A 17,458-nucleotide genomic window follows, 5' to 3' on the forward strand; every position below is an offset into this window, starting at 1 on the left:
CATATTTATAGTACTAATGTAAGCACTTAAAAATGTAATTTTGTAAATTATCTGTGAAGGTTATAATAAGTAAAAGATATGTGTATTCAAAATGATTTTGCATAATTTATTGATTTAATAACAGTCTGTCCAACAGTTCTACTTGTACACTTTCCGTTCTAAGAAGGGATTGGTGTTGAATCCTGAGCCTTTCTAGCTCAGTTGATTTTTCAAGAAGTAGCGCCTGAAGGAAAACATAGAGGTTTAAAAAAAATATTTTGAATATTTATAAATACAGGTTGTTTACCTTAAGCTGTTGCTCCTGGGCGTCCCTCTGCTTCGCCATCGACTTGACCAGATTTCGTGCCCCGATAGCTTTGATCTTTTCTTTGTTCACCTCCTGCGCCAAGCCGTCGATAATGCCGATGAATCCGTCGGCGATCCCTTGAAACGATTCGATGCCTGTGAAATTGAAGGCTCGGCTGTCATCAGTGTGAAAATCACGGCAAAACCGACATGTGTGTCTTACTGTTCACGAATTCGTTGCATTCTTCTTTAAGATCGTTTGTCTTCGAGGCTACCTCGGGTTCGACTATACGAAGCCGGCTCAACTCATCGAAATGGAGGGCTAGCTCCGCCAGGCGTTCGGACATTTAGGTCGAGTTGAATTCTCTCAACGCTTCGAACTTCGTATAGATTTTTCTCAGGCTGAAATAATTTGTACAATTTTTAAACAACGCCAGGAGAAAAGAAAGTAAGGCTTAAGTCACAACAATAAAAGAAACCTTTTTTGAGCATTAGTGTTAAAATATCAAGAAGTACTCGTTACTACACCTAACATACTGGGAAATTTGGCTAGTAATCCAAAACTTTAACCATTAATAACGGTCATTCCAAAAATTGTTATTTATTGTTTACAGTATAGACAGAGGCACTATTTGTTCATGGGTTTAATCAGGATAATGATACAACCCTTTTATTAAAACAAAATTAACGCATTGTACCTGGGTATGTTAAACAACCGGAACAACAGTTGCCACTAGGCGATGTTTGTCGACTCGTTTCCATAACGACTTCTCGACGCTTCTGTCGACGGTTATCGTCTTGTTTCTAAATTCTAAATTCACCTTTTTTTAAAAAAGCAGGTCTCCCATAGAAATTCACAACGTAAAAGAAGACATTTTAAAGGAAAAACGCGTGTACAGTGGCCTTTTTAACTTTGAAAGTTTCAACTACGTGCCTTACCTTAGTTTGGAAGAACAGTGCCAGGATCAATACGTATGTCATCAACACGAGCAAATACAGCAAATACAGATACGAGCCAAGAAATACGATTGTAATAGCTGTGCGGTAATCGAAACGAAATTGGAAACTTTCCGAAGGTTTGCAGGGCCAAGCTGGGCGCGATTGGCAAGAAAACCAATCTAAACTCAAACCGTTTGTACACATGTCATACTTGTATTGTAAAATAAAAACGTTTAATCTTAAACAAAAACATTCTTCTGATACATTTTTTTTTAATTAAAAAATTCTACAACATAAATTTTATAACATGCTTCTCGAATCTGTATGTTTAGTTGGTGTAAAGTGTTTAATACATAAGTTTTTACTTAATAAAATCAATTAGACATTAGATAACATGCCTTGAAGTAACTGTAAATAAAATTTGATCATAAAATCAAAACGAATTTTGATGCCATATGATATTTTCAGATAATTATTCACGGAAGGCATATGGACCAGATGTTTGGGAAAACTTTCTCAATTCACATTTTTACCGAAATAGGTTTACTTTAGAAATTTAGTGACATTGGTTCAACAGGAAGTATTAGCGGATTTAGCTCTGGGCGCTTAATTATTTCTTATATCATATTTAGATGGCTTATCGTCCACCCGTTGGATGTCGTGAACGAGGGGCCAGAACCACCAAATAATTCTCAAACACAAGTAAAAGGAAATACCTACTATTAAAGTAGTAATTTTTGAAAACATTGTGTAACACTACGTGCACCGTCACGTGAATTCGTTCTATTTTGGCTAAATGAAACAATTTCGTCATTAGTCAATTTTTTTATTGTTTTATAATAAGCACCCTATAATATTACAATTTTTTATTAGTTTTTCACACAGTCACACTAATGCCAGAGCTGGACCCGGACTAGGACATGCCTTGAAAAACCAGCTGATGGTGGCACTCAATGTGAGGGATTAATTAAGAAGGTCTCGAGGCCATCGTCGATTAAGGTTGTGAATGTGTAAAGAGAGGTCGAGGGTTAGGATACATCGAGAGATTGATATGACACTTTTGTAATCGGGAACAGATCAGCTTGTTGATAAAAGGAATGTTGAGGCCGTTGTGGATAGTGAGGTTAGTGACGTAGTAGGGAGCTTTGACGATTTGTCCGAAGACTTTTGAATGGTAGGACTAGATAAGCTGGGTTTGGATGACTTGGCAAAACTCCGTATGTCCAAAGTGGTGGGAATAAAGTCTTGTGTAAGGTTAGTTTAGTGGTGACGGTCAAGACGGCTTTTGGTCCTAGAAGTCTTCCTAGTTGTCCAAGTCTTCTGTTAAGGTTATCTCTTAAGTCTTTTATGGGGATTCCGTGTCAGTCTGCTGTGTAGGTATAGTCATTCGTGTAGAATGTAAATCAGTAACCCTTTGTCCTTGATGTACAGTAGAGAGCACTGTTTTTTTCAATGTGAACGGACACTGAGTACATTTTTCTTCGTTCAGTCTTGTCCTCATCTTTTTGCACCAGACTTCGATAAGCTCAAGGTGTTCGTGGATGTTGAAGGATAGGATTCGAGTTAGAGGACAAAATTGCGGTATCGTCCGGTGGTGATGATAATATTAGGTTGTATATGTAGGTCAGCGGTATAAATTATATAAAGGATTGGACCAAGAATGCTCCCTTGTGGGACGCCGGCTTGTCTGACTTACGAGAACGCGTTGCCGCACCTCACTCTGAAGCAGCGGTCAGTTGGATTTGAGGATAAGGCAATAAGGACCCAAGCAACTCTCTATATTCCCTACATCAGAGGAGATGCTGTCGACAACTCTGAAAACTTGTTGGATCTTGGAATGATGATGAATAATGAATCATGGTGAGTGTTAAGCCTTTAAAATTGGTTAAACAGCAACATGGGGGAGTCTACGGTCGTGACATCACAGATTTTATATCGAAGATAAATTTATATCAGCCGAAATATATTATAATACTGTCAGATTGTTCTTGCCAATGAGTCCTAGAGACCGAAAAAACTTTTTAAAGTAATTTTTCTTTTAAATATGGGTTTCTTTCTTTCCATATATTTTATTACATACAAATCGATTGTCCTTTTACGTAGTATTAGAAGATAATAAAATATGGCATGTGGGATGTTTAGGGACCGACAAACAGCTTAGGTCATCTAAGTCTCCTCTGCGTGTTTGTACTTCTTTCCTGATCTTTCACGCATATTTTTCAACCTGCAGCCAATTGAGGATCTCAAAAATGCGATGAACACTTTAAATTTTTATTGTTAATGTATGGTCCGCTAGGGACTGTTGTTGACTTCACGCCATAATGGCCAATTACGGCCTCTTTCACTGGATGTCCATGTTTATATGTATATAATTGTAAATAACGTAATTTTTGCTTATTGCATTTTGTATGCAGTTGTAAAATAAATAAGTAAATGAAAAAAAACTATGGCCCCATGAGCGTATTAACGTGCATAACCCACGCTATACATTTACTGAGAAACTTATCTGATGGTAGTTGTAGATGTACACTACACTGCGCCTTTTAAGAACTATTGTATCCTCAGTTCTGTGCTTACAGCATATCGGTGAGTCCTAGATCATCAAGGAACTTGATCAGTGGGCCCTGTTTCAGTGGTTGAATCTCTTCTACGGTCACCTTGTACGTCCCAAAACACTTCCTCCTGCGGGCAAATGTAGCACTACAGTTTGTTAATAGGTGTGTTGGTATCTTCTCTGTTTCTTTGCAGAATCTGCATGTGCCGTCTTGGATTGTTCCAATCTTTTTTAAATGTCCGTTTAGTTTGCAGTGTCCTGCTAAGAATCCTGTTAGGATTAGCAGTTTTTCCTCTTCCCTTTAATGCATTCTGTTACGTCTTTCCTTCTAAAGTTTGTTAGGAGGTTCTTGGATTGTTTGTGTCCAATGAATAAGTTGTTCCTTCATTTTCTTTTTATCCTTTTGTCTGAGGTGCTCATCGATTCCTATGTCACAGAAAGTGCTGTGGCCGTATCAGCGGTAAAGCAGACCATTTGTAAGGGCGTCTGCCTTTTCTTTGCCATCTCCTCTCACATATCCTGTGACCCAGCAGTGGGTGACTGCTTTTTACCTAATTTGTTTAGTTTAGTTTTGCAGTTCAGCACCATCTTTGAGCTAATGTTTGAACTTGGCGCTGCTTGGCTATCTGACTTTTTTGTTTTTGTATCCATTATTCAGATTGAATTGGGTTGAATTACATGTGGGTTTTCTTGCGCCCATGTACGGAAATTCCACCTGTATCCCATTGTTTGTAAACTTAGATTCGTCGGTCCATAAAAAAGATAATAAAAATTTTGGATTTTCGGCCAACAAGACATCAACAGATGCCAAAAATAGGAGTCACCTGCGCTTAAGCGGAGTACCTTTCCCATGTCACAATGCACAATGGAATATCCCAAATACGGCTGCAGGAAAGTCCTTTTGAAGACGATTAATTCATTGGAGGGCGTTGATAGGACTTAACTTGAACTTCCCAGGTAGGAGCTATGCATATGGGCTTCTGGATGAATTCATCAGTGAATACAAAGTACAAGTCTAGCCTTCTGGTCTGTCGGTCATGGTGGTCCCGTGAGGACATAGCCAATTTAAAATAACAATAAAAAGAAATCTGTTAAAGGTGGACAACAACAAAGACATGCTCGATCTTTGATCAACTTAGTAGTATTTCATCTGGGTAATGATGCCCACTTCATTCGGCACATGGGAAATGGGAAATCCTAAATCCATAAAAAAATGTCAATAATAATAACGACGAAGGATGAAATTTTGAGTTTGTGTGACATAGTTATCACTATCATTAATACAACACAGTGCCAAATGATTCAACATTAATTTTATTGTTAATGGATAAAACCATGCAAAAATGAGAGACCAGGGTGGTCATGGCGATCGAGCTACATTTATTAATTTTCTTTTTGAGTTATTGTTGTTGTATTATTTGAGCACTGAAGATTCAACCACGTTTAGTCGAGTGAATCTTGAAACATCTGTGCTAAATTATTTTGAACGAAAAATCGAAAAAAGGCGATGGAGGAATTATCGGAACTTATCGATGACTTTGTCGCTATGCGAAAAGCCTATTTGGAAAGGAAGGAAGCTCTGGCCGATATATTTGGGTACGACGGGGACAACGCTGAAAGGCTGTTTTTCAACTCGATCCTGACAAAGCACCTCGAAACGACGAAAAACCTCGTCTGGGAACTGTCTGAAAGTTGTGCTTACTACGCCTCGACGAGAAACCGAAGCCCATTTTCTGCCGGGCTGTCGATGGAAGATGCACCGGAATCGATACACGTGAGTTTCGACGAGGATAGCGGATCCGAGGCGAGTTTTTCGTATCAGACTGATTCGTTCAGTGACGATAATAAAAGTGACGATACAGAAAGCTTTGCGATCGGAGAGAGAATTAAATTCATTCTCGCACTGGACAAAAATTTTGACGACGAGTTTCACGATTTCGAGAAGAAAAAGAAGAAAACAAACAAAAAATACATCAAAAGGTTTGTAAAAGAATTGCTACCGGAAAAAGACAAGGAATTATTATATAGTTTGTACAGTAGAACTGAGAAAATTAACAGAATTTATTGCATGATTTTAGTCGCGCTCGGGTCTGACAAATTTATTTTACAAAACCGCCTAAGGAAGAAACAATACAGTGGCGATCCGGAGTCTGAACAAGCTTTGTCAAAGCACGCCTCTTCGGAAGAGGACATAAGGGAGATTTTAGACGCTTTGTCTTCGCTCAATTGTGACAACGCTGTATTCAAAGAGGAAGACGGGATCGCGTATAGGTTTTCTTTCATAATAAGACAACTGAAAAGGATTCGGTACACGTACCTCAACCGGGTAATCATTGGGGACGCCGTCGACTGGAACAAGATGGAAGAAGGAAAAGACTGCTGTCAAGAGCGCCCTTTGAACGAGGGTGCAGAAGCATCCCTTTCCAGAAGACACACGAGGGTAGAAACGATGGCCGGTGGTGATGCTGACTCTTTTGACCTGAACCGGGAGCCTTTCGACTACGATCTGGAAAATCCTACGGATGACGAGTACGAGGAGGAAGAACCGTCGAAATTTTATTGCAACATATTATAAATATCTAAACCTTGTACTTGTTTGTATAAAATTAAAACATTAACTGATAATATAAGCCCTGCAATAAAAACTTTAAGAGATTTTTATGAAAAACAATTCTAAAATAATCATGTGATTGCTTGTTACTTCCATTGGTGGAATGTATTAATAAAACATTGAAAAGTCAAATAAAAAATAAATCAAAAAGTCTAAAGTAAGTTTTTAAACAAAAAAATAATCTAATACATATAATAATGAGAATGGATCTGCTCAAAAGATGAGACCTGATCATAAGTTTTACCAGAAGCGGACCTATTCAAGAGAGCTTTTTCACTCCAGATAAGAAGTAATCTGTTTAAAAATTACTAGAGGTAAATCTGATGAAAAGATCGTTTTGATCATAAATCAAATCGGTCAAAAAATACGTTTTACACAAATGCTATCCAAAAGACCCGTTATAAGAAAAGTGAACCCAACGAAAAGATCATTTATACAGTGGTGAATCTGATACATAAAAATTAACTTATCAAGAGATAAATCTAAAGAAAAAATCACTTTTCTGTCAGGTCTAAATAAACTAAACCCTCACAAAAAAATCACTTTTGGCGTTCGTAACACTTGATCAGAAATAAACATCACAAAGACAGTTCGATTTTCGACGCGGAAGTAAATATCAGTCTTATAAAAAGCAAACCTGATAAAATAGTTGAATGAGTAGAAGTGAATTCAAGGTGCGTCCAATCAGTGTGATCAGAAATAAAACTGATCAAAATATCAACATTACTTACATTGAATTTGAACATTAAAGGACCTGATCATAAAGTTGATCTAATCAAAAGAACGGTTAACTTAGATACCAGTCTAATTAATTATAGATGTGGACTTAAACAAAAGGTCAGCATAGACTCGTTTTCAACCTGCAAAAAATACAGAAAATAAAAAAGACCAGAATAAAATTACAAAGTATGTATGGTCGTTAGTCGTAATTGGACGATTCAAAAACTTTTTCATCTTTTTCATAAGCAAGCCTGAATAAATTCGATAAAATTTGAGTACAGTTAACCCTAATCAAAATATAACTTTTGCTATGAAGTAGACCTGATCAAAGCTCAGTCGATGAATGATAAAGTCAGTTTATCAGTAGGTAGACCTGATCAAAAGATCGTCTTAGGACGAATTAATTCATAAATATGATAAGAAAGTGCAAATCAGACGATCTGTTCAAAGGATCAGTCTGATAATAAAATAATTTTCTTCAAAGACCAATGTTATACCCTTTAATTTGTGACCCTTTTAATTAAGTTGATCATTTGATCAGTTTTGCGATTAGAAGACCTAAATATTAAAGTTCACTACGGCTCCTGTTTGAAAGATATGACCATGGAAAGACCAGATCATGAGGTTAGTATTGCCAAAAGTAGACCTGAACCTAATAAAACAATTTTGACAATAAAGAATTCACAATTGTAGGCCAATTCTAGTTGTTCATGATCACAAGATTATTTTTGTTAGAAGTAGACCTGTTCAAGCAAAGGGTCAACTTGATCAAAAGATGCGAATGAAAAAAAGAAAGAATCCCTCCAGAAGTTTTTTCTCTCAATTTCTCCAGAAGACTGCATCGTACGAAGTTTTAACCTATTTTATAAATGTACATAAAACAAAAAGTTTTCTTCTTAGTTTTCAAGCTGCTTTTTCTAATATTAATTTTATATTAAATCAACTTTAATTTCTTCTTTCTTGATTAATTCACTAAGTCAAATTAGTTAGAGGTAGATGATCATAAGTCATAAGTTTCGCCTGAAATATACCTGTTCTGTAAAAGTGCTTAACGGACTGGACTAACTTTGCAGGTTTTAAGGTTTTACAAACAATTATTTTGGTTAAGTCTCTATGTTAATAATTTGATAATTAACTAATTATTTAATAATTACTAATTATTACTTAATTATTTCTTCGGAAATTAATGTTTAATTATTGATCAAGTAAAAATAATCTAATAAATATCTTAAAAATATGTCGGTATTATTTTCCATTCGACCGCATAGATTTTCTCGCTACATTCTCTGCTATTCATCAGATTTTATGATTTATTTTCTTATCAAGCAAATTAATATCTCATGTTGAGTTATTTTTTGTAGTTTATATAAAAATCTATTTAAAAGGAAAGTGTTTTTTTCAAATGAAGTCTCCAACTCAGTACAAAAGTCATATTATTATCCAGTTCTTGTTGATGGCAGTATCTTTGTGTTATCGACTGTCAGATACCGGCCTTCCTTCCGAAGTTATGTACACCCCCTTCTTTTTCTGTTGGCTATTATTGTTGTAATTAGCGTTTATCTCGGAGTTAATTGTAGAACAAATTGCCAGTAATCCTTTTAAGAAGGCATATAACATAAACAACGGCCGGTGACAATTTCTGAATGGTTGCTTAACGCGTTAACCAGTTTTTGTTCTTACATTAACAAACACGCTCTCTTCGCTTCTGTTTTTCGTTTTTTACACGGAATTGTTGATTTGGACGAAACTCTGCTTGTCATTTCTCCATATGTCGAGGATGCTTTGAAGCAATTTTCAGCAGGAGACGAACTTTTGAAAGCACTGTCGACGCTATTATCTGGCCTCTGTGGATCGTGGCAAATATGGAATTTTCTATTTATTCTTTCGAGGACTGTGGTCACTTGGTGTTTCCACTCGCTCTTCGAAAGATCGCTGCGTTCCTGGACAATATCTAAAACAAATCACGTCGTTGATTAAATTGATTCGACATAACTTTGTGGTCGGCATAGAATTCAACAGCACTACCGCTTTACTTAATGTTTATTTTAAAGTTAAAATGACTGTCCCACTTGGGCCAATTCATATTTAATATGACTAGTAAGAATTACTCAACTTTAAATCCGTACTTTTTAAAATCTAATGTGTTGCTGAGTACATCGATATAACTAAGTCATGACCGGACTTAGATCATGTAATATTACAACACAATGTGAGTTAAAAAGTTAGATTTTTGCTGCACCAAATAAGGTATTTTTTCTGACAAATATAAGATCGTTGTGTTTGAGGTATACTTGATCAAATATCAGATTAACTTAGGCAACAATCATAAGAGGTAACCTGATCACAAGTCAAACCGATCGAAAAACCTGATCAAAAGATAGGTTTTACATAAATGCGATCAAAAGACCTAACAAAAGTGAACCCAATGAAAAGATAAGTTTTTTTAAAACTTGGAATTGTATTTGGATAAGGTGAATCCGATATATAGAAATTAGCCTATCAAGAAATAAATCTAAAAAAAATTCAGTTCGAAGAGAACTGAACCTAATCAAAAAATTACTCTTGCCAAACGGAAACAGGATTAAAAGACCTAATCAGATGTAAATTTCATCTCAAAGACAGTTTAATTTTAAAACCTGAACTAAATATCAGTTTTACAAAAGGTAGAGCTGATTAAATAAACAGTTGAAACTGAAGAAAATCTGATCACAAGTATGGTCGGATCAATTCAATCAAAAACGTACGTCATCTATATTTCTATTTTAGTTCCATTAAATTTGAACATTGACGAGCCTTTACATAAAGGTGATTCAGCTTAATTAAAAAAACGCTTCTTACAAATGTGAACTTCATTAAAGAAAAACAAAGAAATGTCATTTTCAACCCACAAAAATCCTATAAAAGAGGAGATTAAAATTAAAAAGTGCGTTTGTTTGGGATAGAACAACAATTTTGCCATAAGCAAACCTGAATAAATAATCAGTTCTAAAGGAGCAGATCACAAAGTTTGAGGACAGATGAACTTAATCAAATTATAAATTTTGCTATAAAGTTGACCTGATCAACTAAGCTTTTGATCAGGTCAACTTTATAGAGTATACTTTTGAAAGTATCGCCATACGAAGACGACTACCTACTGACAAAACCAATCTTGTGATCAACTGAGCTTTTGATCAGGCTTTTGAACTGATTATTTATTCAGGTTTGCTTATGGCAAAATTCAGCCTAATTAAAAAATTGCTTCTTGGTTTTGTCAGTAGGTAGACGTCTTCGTATGGCGATACAATCAAAAGGTCAGTTAACGTAAGTTGATCTATCCAAAAAATAAGTTTAGTTTTGTTTTCAACCTGAAAAAAAAATCAAAAGAGGAGGGCAAATTTACAAAGTAAGTTTGATCGGAACAGGACTATTTAAAAAAATTATAAACAAAACTGACGAAATAATTAAGACAGATTAACTTGAGCAAGATATAAATTTTGCTATAAAGTAGACATGATCAAAAGTTAAGTTGATTACAAGATCAATTTTATCAGCAGGCAGTCATATTCGTAGTTTTACTATAATGAGACACATTTTTGATGTTTTTCGTAGGTAAACTTGATCAAAATAGAAGGCCTGTTCAAAACTGTGTTCACAGGATCAAAAGATCATTTTTACCATAGAACAGTGCGATAAGTCGACTTGTTCATAAGACCGTTTTAGCTCAGTTAATCAAATGATCAATTTCAAATTAATAAAATATTTGAACTCACCAACGCGTGTTAATATTTTTTTAAACTTACTTATCTTAGAGAAATTTTTTTCTTGGCCGAGATAAGCAGCATAGTGAGCAAGTGACCGGTCAGATATATTGATTGCGTTCCACTTTTTTGGCATGTTAAGTTTGGGAAAGCTGTTTTTTCGTAAATTCTTGCCATTGAACGAAGACGGTTTTCTATCGGCTATGCACAATAGTTTGACGGTTTTTCTTTTAATCGATGGATTCGAGTTGGATTTCATATTGTGATGCGTGACAGAAATATTCGAATCATCTCGTACTGGTTGGTTTTTAATCATCTTAAGGAAAGTTCTATCTTGTTCAGGGTCCCGCCTGTTAAAAATGTACAATTTAATCGGACGAAAATTGTCTTTTTTCTTTAACGGATTGTAACAGTTTTTTAAAAGCCTGCGCTTTTTGATCGCTTTATCTTCAGCCAGTTTGGAAGAAATCAGCGACTGCTTGATTTTCAGTTGGGCATCCGCTTTTTGAAGCCTGTCGACATCTTTCCATTCGATTATCCCTGAAGTTTCGTCTTGATAAACTTGCAAGCAATCTTCTGGCGGTTCGTCAGCAGAAGTCGACTCGCTTTTAGGAGTTCGTTCTGACATTGCTTCTTCCGATAAGGCTTTTTCTGACACAGTTTTACTTTTATCGGTTTTCTCATCTTTACCTACTGTTTTAATACTCAAAACAATTGAAGTATCAGTAGTACTCGTGTTACTATTACAAGAAGTATCAGAAGCACATGAGCCATTACTTGAAGTTTCTAATTCCAATGTTTCTTCATTGTCTTCACTTACTGATGACTTACCGGTTGATTTTATATCAGACTGCTCATCAGAATAGCTCGTGCTTTGTAAAGAAGATGGTCCAGAGACTCTTGTGATCCGTAACGGTTCCAACTTTTCAGACATTTCTTCATATGAATCCATTTTTGTCCCTTTCCAGCCTATTGTTGGAATCTGTTTTATCTGTTTAGATCTTAGGGTTTTTAAGGAATTAATAAGGTGAAGGTCACTAAGGATTTGTTGATCGTCTGTTTTTAACAGATTTATAATTTGTTTCTTTATTGTGCGATAATGATAGCCAATTGAACCAAGATGGCTTATGAATTGGCTTTCAAATAAGTCTTTCACAGCATATTTTGTTACAGAATCGTCGTTTAATTTTTTATAATAATTAATCGCCTTTGAAATGATGTCCCTATCCTCCGATAAATGTTTTTCGATTTCTTTAAAATCCTCTCGGAGTTTTTTAACGTAGTTAGAAGTTAAGACGTTATCATCTTGTTTGCATTTTGAATATGTACTTTTGAACAATTCTGAAAGTGATTTTTCTTTAAAATCGAGAGGATTTTGGTTTTTTGACTTGACGCCAACTGATGATAGTAAACGAGGGCTGCAGTCTTTTAAAACATAATTTTCAGCCAATTCCACAGGCATTAGGTGAATTTCCTCTGGTGGTCTTGGGTGTTCGACGAACCCGGTCAATTCGGTGACGCTCACCGATCGACAAGTTTGTAATATTTTAGTATTAAAGCAGCTGCTCTGAGTTTCCACTTCACTGAAAAATTTCCCCTTCTTTTTAACATTGTTCAATTCGTGTGTATTCTTTCGTACTCTGTTGTTGATTTCTAGCTTCAGCAAAAATTTACCGCCTGCTTTCGCGGCAAGCACGCCGTCTATAATGCTAACCAAATCTTTGAAAGATTTTCTCCGAATGACACTGTCGATGGGTGCGTCTCGTGACACTATTGAAACTGCTGTGTTCGAAGGACCTTTTCCCGAGCGGTCCAACACAAAAGTGTGTTCTTTGTTTATGGGAGGCCTTGCGTTGAATTCGTGCGAAATCGGCCTTTTGCATATTTGGACACCATCGACCTTCTTCAGCTTACCAGTAGGACATTCTTGATACGCCTGTGCATCTTTGGTTTCCGATACCTGTGCTAACTGACAAACCGAAGACGAGCGATCCGTAAAATTATTTCTCATTGTTTTTGCAATAAATGATTTTTTTTTAAATTTTGATTTTGTTGTTACATTTTTACCGAAATTTACACACATGAGTTAGAAAAGAGTAAGAAATAGCACGTTTTGTTATGTAGTTTTAATAATAATTTTTTTTTTAATTTGATCAAATACGTCGGCGAAAATACGCGCAAAACATGGACATAAATTTCACGATATTATTAATAAAAAATATTTTAATTGGAAACACGACCGTATCAACTCTGTACGACCAGCTGCTATAAAACATGAATGGAGAATAGCTGGAACGAAAGAAACACATCCAAATTATACAAGTATAAAAAGGCATCGGTCCTGCGAAGGCTGGGGTCTAGAAAGAAATGTACCAAGTTGCACATAGGTCATACCGAGATCACCTATGGGCACCATCTAATGTGGGTGAGACGACATAGGTGTACGGATGAATACTGTATGACGATCCAATAAGTGACCCTGTGCCGGATCAACATTATTCTTTCTATCCCGACTTCCTTTCCCTCCCCTTCAAAATAAAACATCAATATCTCACTAGCACTCTCAACCCGACACAGAAGAATGACACATCTACGCGTTAAACAAACACTTTGAGTGAGTACAAATACTTTGATTGAATTTAAAATTTCTAGCATTGTATAAATTCTTTTTTTTCTTCTTCTTTTTCACATCCTACATGTATATGTAAAATTTACACAATGTTTATAAATCCCAGACCCTGAAGATGATGTCAATAAAGCTCGAAACGGGCACAATAAAGAAAATGTTTTTCTAAACCCTACGTCACACCAGACCGCATCTCACGATCTCCATATAATCACTATTCTTTTTCTTAATTATTTATACATTTTTATAATGACAAATCTGGAGCAACTGATTTATTAATCGTTGCCAGGAGCTGATAAATGGCTTCCTTCCTCAGATACTTTAATTATTAGAAGAATATTATTTATTTGTATCTTTCTTTTTTTCTTTTTTCTTTAATTTCGCATTACATGTATTTTTTTAAATATTAATTTTGTTTATAATGTTTATAGTAAAGCTAGTTTTAACATTATTATTACTCAAATTATTATGTACTAATATGTATAATTGATTGTCAATGTTTATTTTATGGTTACATTAAACTCACGGCTATTATTATTATTATTTTTATTAATCTTATGCAAATATGTTTATAACGCTATAAGAATATTAAATTAAATCAATTTTTCCAGAAATAAACCATTGTATGTACATAAGAATGGCATAGGACTCCGAAACGGTGTACATTTAGACAATTTTTTAAAATGCTTTCATGAAAAAGGCTAAGAAAACACAAAAATTAAACTGTCTTACTTTCATTATACTTCATATACATTGACAATTAAACAAGAAAGCTATTATAATTTTGAGAAATGTTTAATTGAACTTTTTTTTAGATAGTTAAATAAATTGAAAAGGACCCCAATTCCATCCCCAAAGCTGGATCTAAAGGGCTGAAATTTCAACAGTGTATTCCTACAAAGACATAGATATCCGTTAAGAAAGGATTTTTTTTAAATTCCATCCATAAGGAAATCATATGGACAATTTTTCACCATGTAGAGACCGAAGTGAACTGAAGAAGAGAAGAATGATAGAAATAGAAGAAAGATGAAATCGCGGGTAAAAGCTAGTTGATTTATATATATATTTAATTGTTTAATAATTAAATTTTGGTCATGAAACGTGAATTTCGTGCAGGAAAAACTGATTAAACTTGAGACTGAAATGAATACCAACTTTTGATTTTGAACAAAATGGCGCAATGGTTCATGGTTGATCTCTTTTGATCAGGTTCGTTCAACGGCAACCTTCCCTAGTGGTTGTAAGTTGTAACCTCGTCGATAAAAACATAACTGTACATCCGACATCGGCCAGGGCATAATTACGATATTTCAGCATGCTCTGCTGAATTTTTTTCATAAAAAAGTCGAGCAATGGCAAATTTTGATTTTCTCGCAACAGGCGGTTACGACCACACAATAAGATACTGGTACCTCACAGGCGTCTGCGTCCACACTGTTCAACACACTGATTCTGTATGCTTTTGATCAATTTTTTTTGTAAATTGTTTTATTATTTGTATTGTTGATTGTTGAACATATACTGCAGCATGGAATATTATTTATTAACAGAACGTTTTCAATCTCATGACATGAATCCTCTTCAGTGTTTGTTAATCCATTGGATAGACCAATGTTATGAGTACTCTTGGAGGTAGAAAATGTTCTGTTAATAAATAAAATTCCATGCTGCAGTATATTGCAAACAACGTACAATACAAATAATAATATTGCAAAATAAACAGCAAAAAACAAAATTATTATTTTTAATTATTTTGTAATTTTTAGCAAGTCAATGCGTTGGCTATTACTCCAGACAAGCAAAGGCTTGCAGCAGCAGGTAAATCAAACTCACATTTCTCAAATATTTTACATTTAAATAAGTGTTTTAATGAAGAAATTATATTTTCTCAGGGCATCAGCATATCAAACTTTACGATATCGAATCAGGACACACCAACCCTATTATAAATTACGAAGGCATTTCGAAAAATGTCACCGGGGTCGGTTTTCAAGAAGACGGTAACTGGATGTTCACGGGCGGTGAGGATGGTACCGCAAGGGTATGGGACATACGGTACATGAACTACATTATTATTATATTTGTTCGATTCACATTGCATCATTAATCGACTAATAATTTTAAAGGTCTAAAAATTTACAATGCCAAAGGATATTTCAAATGACTTCTCCAGTAAATTGTGTCTGCCTACATCCGAACCAGGGTGAGATGTTTGTCGGCGACCAGAGTGGAGTCATTCACATTTGGGACTTGAAGACTGACCATAATGAACAACTGGTAAGGATCTTCCTTTAAATTATAAATCTAAGTATATTTTAAAGTTTTTCTACCCCACACAAGATCCCAGAAGCTGAGGCGTCTATTCAGTCTATATCAATTGATCCAGAAGCGAAGTTGTTAACTGCTGTAAACAATAAAGGCAACTGTTACATCTGGTCCCTCACAAATGAGAACGACGAGCAGACGAAACTTAAACCTAGGCAAAAAATCGCAGCCCATTCTCGTTACGCTCTTAGATGTACTTTGAGCCCCGATTCCAAGTAAATGGTTCACGATGACAAAAGAACAAGAAACAATTTTTTACATGCTTATGAAATTTTAGGCTTTTGGTGACATGTTCGGCCGATCAGACAGCTAGGGTTTGGGAAACTGATACATTCGGCATGGTTCAGGTTTTGAAACACGATTCTCAGAGATGGGTTTGGGATGCCGTTTTCAGTGCAGATTCAAAATATCTCATAACAGGTAAAAAAAATTATAAAAATTAAAACAGTGTTAATGTTAATTATTGAGTTTTAATTTTAATGTTAGTTTTTTTTTTTTTTTGGTTTTTTTACAGCTTCATCTGATGGGGTTGCAAGGTTATGGAACTTGGAAACGGGAGCAGTCGAGAGGGAATTTTCTGGCCATCAGAAACCTGTAACAGCTCTAGCCTATTCGGAAAATCCTAAAATTGAACCTGTTGCATGATCTTTATGAACAGGTCTGATTACAAATTTCTACTTAAATTTGTGCATATATTTTTCTTTATTTTTTGCTTTTGTTTGTTTTCAGATAAATCAAAATGATCCAATTTTCACAAATAAACACTTGGCTTGATCAATTCGCCTTAAATGAACAAACATTTTTGGGGCAAAATTAGTTTTACTTATGTCAAAACTGTTTTAACTCATTATTTAAATTGTAAATACTGGTAAATATTAATTGTAAATATTTTTTTTTTTTTGTAAATTGTTATCTTTTTCTTATAACCTTTTTGTTTTGTACCTCTTGAATTGACTGCATAATATAATCATTATAATGCATAAGAAGCAAGATATCCAAATAAAAAATGTTCTGCGGAACGGCAGAAAAATCATAAATCAGGATATTTTAACTCTATCTCTGATCATCCGGTTCTGCTATTTTCATAGTTTTTGTCCAAAGGTGGCACCAGATATGTGAAATTCTTTTCATAATTTCATTCAACTGGCAAATCTCATTACCGTAATGTTTCACAGATAATTGAAAATACTTAAATTGTTCATGAAAATAATAAAGAAAGAATAAGATATCACCAAAGATCATAAAGGTTGAATTCATTTTACTATAAATTAACTCCATTAATTATGTGTACTTTATTAATTTGTACCTGCTTAGCTTAATTAAAGTTCAATGTTGTTTAAATTCAAAATTTTGTTATTTAATAAATCAAATGATAAAATTACTTAGATTTAATTTTGATTAATTTCACTAATTTCGTGGTCCACTTGACCAATTAATATATTACAATTAATTAAGGTTTTTAGTTGAGATAAAAAAAGTCAATGGCACGAGCAGGATTTGAACCCACGATCTTCAGCTTGATACGCCGCTGCTCTACCACTTGAGCTATCGTGACCTCGATCCACTCGGACACCAACTTCCCATCTCAATCGCACCGGAGTGGATCGAGGTCACGATAGCTCAAGTGGTAGAGCAGCGGTGAATCAAGTCGAAGA

At 35.0% G+C, this 17,458-nt stretch overlaps 3 protein-coding genes across 6 annotated transcripts; 1 reads left to right on the top strand and 2 right to left on the bottom strand.

Annotated features, from left to right (window-relative positions):
- Positions 1–81: 81 nt before the first annotated feature.
- Positions 82–6,439, bottom strand: LOC106669952 (intraflagellar transport protein 20 homolog). 4 transcript variants are annotated; one of them, XM_014399871.2, is made up of 5 exons: positions 1,225–1,614; positions 984–1,096; positions 509–687; positions 287–441; positions 82–223 (listed from the first exon to the last, which is right to left on the bottom strand). In XM_014399871.2, exons 3-5 carry the CDS (start codon positions 630–632, stop codon positions 107–109), a joined length of 396 nt encoding a protein of 131 aa, XP_014255357.1. In that variant the 5' UTR covers positions 633–687; positions 984–1,096; positions 1,225–1,614; the 3' UTR covers positions 82–106. The 4 variants fall into 4 exon arrangements, with proteins under 4 accessions (XP_014255357.1, XP_014255359.1, XP_014255358.1 ...); XM_014399873.1 differs by lacking the exons at positions 984–1,096; positions 1,225–1,614 and adding an exon at positions 6,096–6,439; XM_014399872.2 differs by lacking the exon at positions 984–1,096 and having other exon boundaries at positions 1,225–1,612.
- Positions 6,440–8,353: 1,914 nt separating this feature from the next.
- LOC106669942 lies at positions 8,354–12,951 on the bottom strand. The gene is made up of 2 exons (XM_014399847.2): positions 10,892–12,951; positions 8,354–9,060 (listed from the first exon to the last, which is right to left on the bottom strand). Exons 1-2 carry the CDS (start codon positions 12,930–12,932, stop codon positions 8,786–8,788), a joined length of 2,316 nt encoding a protein of 771 aa, XP_014255333.1. The 5' UTR covers positions 12,933–12,951; the 3' UTR covers positions 8,354–8,785.
- Positions 12,952–13,097: 146 nt separating this feature from the next.
- LOC106669943 (target of rapamycin complex subunit lst8) lies at positions 13,098–17,151 on the top strand. The gene is made up of 10 exons (XM_014399848.2): positions 13,098–13,463; positions 14,291–14,516; positions 14,595–14,932; positions 15,245–15,296; positions 15,371–15,533; positions 15,605–15,755; positions 15,819–16,018; positions 16,081–16,223; positions 16,318–16,461; positions 16,533–17,151. The coding sequence occupies exons 3-9, from the start codon at positions 14,831–14,833 to the stop codon at positions 16,446–16,448; spliced, it is 942 nt and encodes a 313-aa protein (XP_014255334.1). The 5' UTR covers positions 13,098–13,463; positions 14,291–14,516; positions 14,595–14,830; the 3' UTR covers positions 16,449–16,461; positions 16,533–17,151.
- Positions 17,152–17,458: the final 307 nt, after the last annotated feature.

Source organism: Cimex lectularius, unplaced genomic scaffold, assembly GCF_000648675.2.
Source record: "Cimex lectularius strain Harlan isolate CLEC.00 unplaced genomic scaffold, Clec_2.1 scaffold146, whole genome shotgun sequence".
In the NCBI taxonomy this organism is placed as follows: Eukaryota; Metazoa; Arthropoda; class Insecta; order Hemiptera; family Cimicidae; genus Cimex; species Cimex lectularius.